This window comes from Nicotiana tomentosiformis, chromosome 3 (genome assembly GCF_000390325.3).
Source record: "Nicotiana tomentosiformis chromosome 3, ASM39032v3, whole genome shotgun sequence".
NCBI lineage: Eukaryota > Viridiplantae > Streptophyta > Magnoliopsida > Solanales > Solanaceae > Nicotiana > Nicotiana tomentosiformis.
Window position 1 is genome coordinate 127,838,569 of NC_090814.1, and position 4,570 is coordinate 127,843,138.

General features: G+C 33.4%; 1 protein-coding gene across 1 annotated transcript; it reads right to left on the reverse strand.

Moving 5' to 3' along the window:
- Window positions 1-958: 958 nt before the first annotated feature.
- LOC104116401 (NAC domain-containing protein 100-like) lies at window positions 959-2,758 on the reverse strand. Its single transcript, XM_009627255.4, has 3 exons — window positions 2,264-2,758; window positions 1,887-2,164; window positions 959-1,780 (listed from the first exon to the last, which is right to left on the reverse strand). Exons 1-3 carry the CDS (start codon window positions 2,454-2,456, stop codon window positions 1,271-1,273), a joined length of 981 nt encoding a protein of 326 aa, XP_009625550.1. The 5' UTR covers window positions 2,457-2,758; the 3' UTR covers window positions 959-1,270.
- Between the last annotated feature and the right edge of the window lie 1,812 nt (window positions 2,759-4,570).

Genomic DNA, 4,570 nt, shown 5'->3' on the forward strand with positions numbered 1-4,570 from the left:
TTTTGTGAAACTTTTCATATTCTCAATAGGTACAACTTTACCTCGTTCTTCTTTTCAGTTTGTTCATTCCTTTTACAAACTAAGCTTGTTTACATGCAAGGGCGGATCCAGTCTTGTGAGTTTATTTGGACCTATAATTTTTAGCCTAAACTTGGTTTATCAGTATAAATCAATTGAACTTGTAAAATATATTGAACTATGAGTCCTAACTTAAACAAGGTGATATATTCAGTTGTTGGAACCTGATTCATGAACTCATAAAATTAAAATATTGGATTGGACGTTCAATGGAAGTACATAAATCTTAAACCCCTTGTTTTACATGTGGGACTACTGAAGCATGAAGGAAACATCCAAACGACAGAACTTCGTCATGCTTAGCGCCTCGAACTGTTTTGTTTTCTAATTTAATGCGTGGCAAGAACCACATTTGTATTTATTTTGTATTTCCAAATTCTAACTCAACTTGACATACATAACATCCATTTGAACTTGCCAACATTACTGTCGTTACAACTAATCCAATGACATTTGGTTCGTTGAAGAGATGGTCCTAAGGCAACTAATTCCTACAATTAATATTGAGTATTGTACTTTGTCAAAAAGAAGATAACGACTTGGCTCTCAGTTATTGAGATCATTTCTTAGACAAGACACACGTGGTTAGTACCATGTTTTGACATCTGAAGTGGTCCTAAAGCACTTTGAGATTATCTCCTAATCATGACACAATTACACACAAATTGTGGGGGGAAGAAGAGGGTCCACGGCATATTGGTTTTGAAGTCCCCACAAAATGTTCTTTGATTGTATTAATTAATTAAATTGAGTGAAAAATTCAAGTAGAAGCTAAAAGTTTGGATAAAGCAACCGCTAAAATCCATAGACAACAAAGGTAGCTTCAAAGAGAAAAGAACACAATAAAAGATCAGTAAGCCACCAACTTGATCTCATACAGTCACATGCTAACAGTGTTCAGTACTATACTAATTTTTTTACAAATTCAATATCACAATAACAAATAGCAGCAGTGAGACAACTGGAAGTGGGAAAAAAGGAAAAATAAAATAGTAAAATTTAACATACTTCTACATGATAAGTATATTTTTTGTGACATAATAAGGTTTACTATGTTGAATGCAACTTAGGGGATTAGAAAATCTATACACATAACAATTAATTCCACACCATAATAGCTACTAGTACTACTGAAGCTCTACTCATCTTTCTGCTCTTCCTTTGTTTGTTTTGCCCTTTTGTGTCAAGAATTTCAGTAACTCCAGAGGCAATCAAGATCCTGTTGAACGACAGATGATGTAATTTCAGTGTTCATATCAGTGCTTAGACCTGTTTCTTGTGATATACTGACCATCTCTTTCTCCTTTTTCAAACTCTGCTGCATGTTTTGCCCATAATTCTCAAGCAAATTCCTAAGACTTACAGGATCTTGTACAGGAAATGAACCTGGCTGAGGAAAAGGGACTGTTTGGTTCCAGGAAAATGTATTTGGAAGAGAATTTCTGGGGAAAATGTCCATAGGATTTGAGAGAGCAGAGAAATTAGGAGAAGTGTCGAAATAATTGATCATGTTTTCTTCACTCTTTTGAGCAGTAAGAAAATTGGAGAAGCAGTGCACGTGACTGGGTGATGAAGCTGTCAATGGTGGCAAAAGGGAATTTCCCATTTCATTTCCAGTAGAGTTTGATTGCATAAGCCCTGATATGTGAATTTTCTTCCCACCAGTTGTCTTTTGAAATACTCTGCATATGACCCAGTCATTCTGCAATAGTCAAAAAACATAAACAAAGAATTATTTAAGAATCTTGAAATGAAAGGACAAATGCCTTAATATTACATCTTAATCTTAAAAAAAAGACCGTTAGTACCTTTGCTGTCTTGGGAAGGTTGTGAAGTGATAATCTTCCTTCTAATCTGTACTCATGAGTTACCCAATTTGTCTTCTCACCTTTTGGAGCTCTCCCTTTGTAAAAAACCAGAGTTTTCTTCATACCAACAAGAGACTTTCCTCTAAAAATCTCCTTGTCCTTACCTGTGGCTTTCCAATAACCAGCAGCAGTTGCTCTGTTTGTCCTTAGGCCAGTTGGGTACTTCTTGTCTCTCACACAAAAAAAGTACCATTCTTTTTCCCCAATTTTTGCCTTCCCTACATTTACCAACAATCAGAAAACATAATCAGTAACACATAAAAAGTTACAAAACAAAACAATTCAGACAAGTAAAAAAAAGGGAGAAATCAACTTACATGGCAGCTCCCAAGGTTCAACTTTGTTCATGTCAACGTCTCCAATAGCAATAGCAGAGAAATCAGTATCCACAACTTTCTTAGACAAATAATGAGTAATCAACTCTTCATCAGTTGGATGAAAGCGAAATCCAGGAGGAAGCTCCATCTGCTGCTGATCATCTTCCTTAATAACTCCAGAAAAATTCTCCATTATCAAAACCTAAACCCTTACACACCCCTTTGTAAAATTCAGACTAATGGTTTTTTTTCAAACAGTTGCAAAAACAACGAGAAAGACTACTATATCAAGACTAATGAAATTAAAAGAAGGTACTGACTATATTGGTCTTGCAGAAAAGTTTAAGGGAAAGTGGGAAAGAAATGAGAAAAGTGAAGAAAAGAATCCATGGAAATGACCTGAAAGATTGAAAAAAAGCAGAGAGAGGAAGAGAACAAGGCCATAAATACTGGTTTTTGGGGGAGAGATAGAAACGTGAGCACTAAGGAACTTTTGTAATGGGGAGGTTGTTTTTGGCCTTCTCTTACTTAAAACTCTTTTTTCTCTGCCTTCTCATATAAACCTCTACACCCCTTCCCTTTTTATATTTGACTAAATACATTTCATCCCCTTAAACTATGCATGTAATTCTGTCAAATTTCTTTTGTCGTATTCTTATTTTTAACTAAAGTCCTGTTTTTCTTTGGATCATATAATTTTATTTATATTTGGAATTTCTGTTGTGTAATAGTTGTTGATGAAGCTTTAAATTTGTTGCTTTCATGGTTGTTTCAACTGTATTTCCAACATGACTTAATATTGTTTTAATTTTTTTAATTATAAAAAGTAATTAAGGTTGCTTTCAATATGTATCCATCTCCTACATTCTTCTCATAGAATTCTTCAATGATTTTCCTAAATTAACCTTCTCTATACAAAATATTTGACTTTGGAGCGTGTGAAAACGGGCTGGTCTTAATGAAACAAATTAACAAAAGAGATTAGAGAGAGAAGGTTTACATCATCTACCTGAAATTAGCTTAAATCCCATTTAACCAAGTGTCAATTACCATTTTAACCCTATATTTATTTCAACAGAATCTCCATGCTGTTAGTTTTCAGATTAGACACGTTCACCTCACCTTATAAAGCTGAAAATTAGTCCAAAAAGTCTAAGGTTCTTAAAGGCTTTTCATACTTTCAATTGACTTCAATAAAAGAAGACTGTTTTTAATTTGTACCTTGGTCCAACGACGATGTTAATCGTTTACGCTAATTCAATAAATACATAACATGCATCTTTATATATATCGTTATTAGTATTTAATCATAAATAATTAATATACAGTCTATTAATACTTAACCATGGTAAACTAATGCAGTTTACTGTAAATGCCGGATGTGACTACTCTTACTTTCAAACATTTACGTATCTTTTACTTAATTACATTCTCAATTCAAAGTTTCTTTTAACAAGATTCTGGTATGTATGAAAAGGGACTTTAAGCGGGCTTTTCTCATGAACAGAAATTTCTGTTAAGCAGTTCTGCAACTAAGTAGCTCATTAGATATTAGTAGTTAAATGAAGCAATAAAGAACTAGCTAGGTAGGGCCCATTAGAAGATACAAACATAAAGCCGAAAGGTATTATTAAGAAGACCATTTGTGGTTGGGATATGGGTTTAGGAAGTTCAGTTAAAAGTTATTATAAAGTTTTGGACTCATCTTCAACTGTCTTTTATAAACTTACAAAAAGCTTACTATTGCAGGCCATCCTGTCTTTCTTTGCTATATGGTGGCCAGTGTACATGGGGTTCTTTTCAATAGTTCCAATTGTACTCTTCTTGAACGTGCGTTACTCTTTGCATGATATTTTTTGCCATGTTTATTACTCCACTGCAATATATTCACTTATTTAAAAATATTTTTACTTTCTGCTTCTCGAGAATCAATAAGACCTAAGTTGAATTAGATCAACACAATATTTAAAAATAAAAATTCAGATATCCAAATAGTATACGAAAAATACAAAAGTTCAATTCTATAAAAAAATACATTTTAAAATATTGGTCGAAGCTCACGTGCTTTCAATTCTGAGAAGCAAATATTCTTTTATTTCTTAAATTTTACATCGTACTCAAACTATACCATGCCCATGTACATTAAAAAGGGAGGGAATAGTTGCAAAGAAACTTTGGGAAGTATGTTCTTTAAGGGACCTTATTGGAAACATATAATATTACTTATTACTTTACAAAAAGGCATTTTCCCAGTATTTGCTAGGTCCATCATTGATGAGAATGGAAAGAAAAGATTTTCTCGAAACC

Bases quoted from the DNA above. Each gene is read 5' to 3' on its own strand.
- LOC104116401 (XM_009627255.4), bottom strand. From the start codon at position 2,456: ATGGAGAATTTTTCTGGAGTTATTAAGGAAGATGATCAGCAGCAGATG. The intron at 2,165-2,263 runs GTAAGTTGATTT...TGGTAAATGTAG, and splicing joins TGAACCTTGGGAGCTGCCAT to GGAAGGCAAAAATTGGGGAA. The intron at 1,781-1,886 runs GTACTAACGGTC...TGACTATTGCAG, and splicing joins ACCTTCCCAAGACAGCAAAG to AATGACTGGGTCATATGCAG.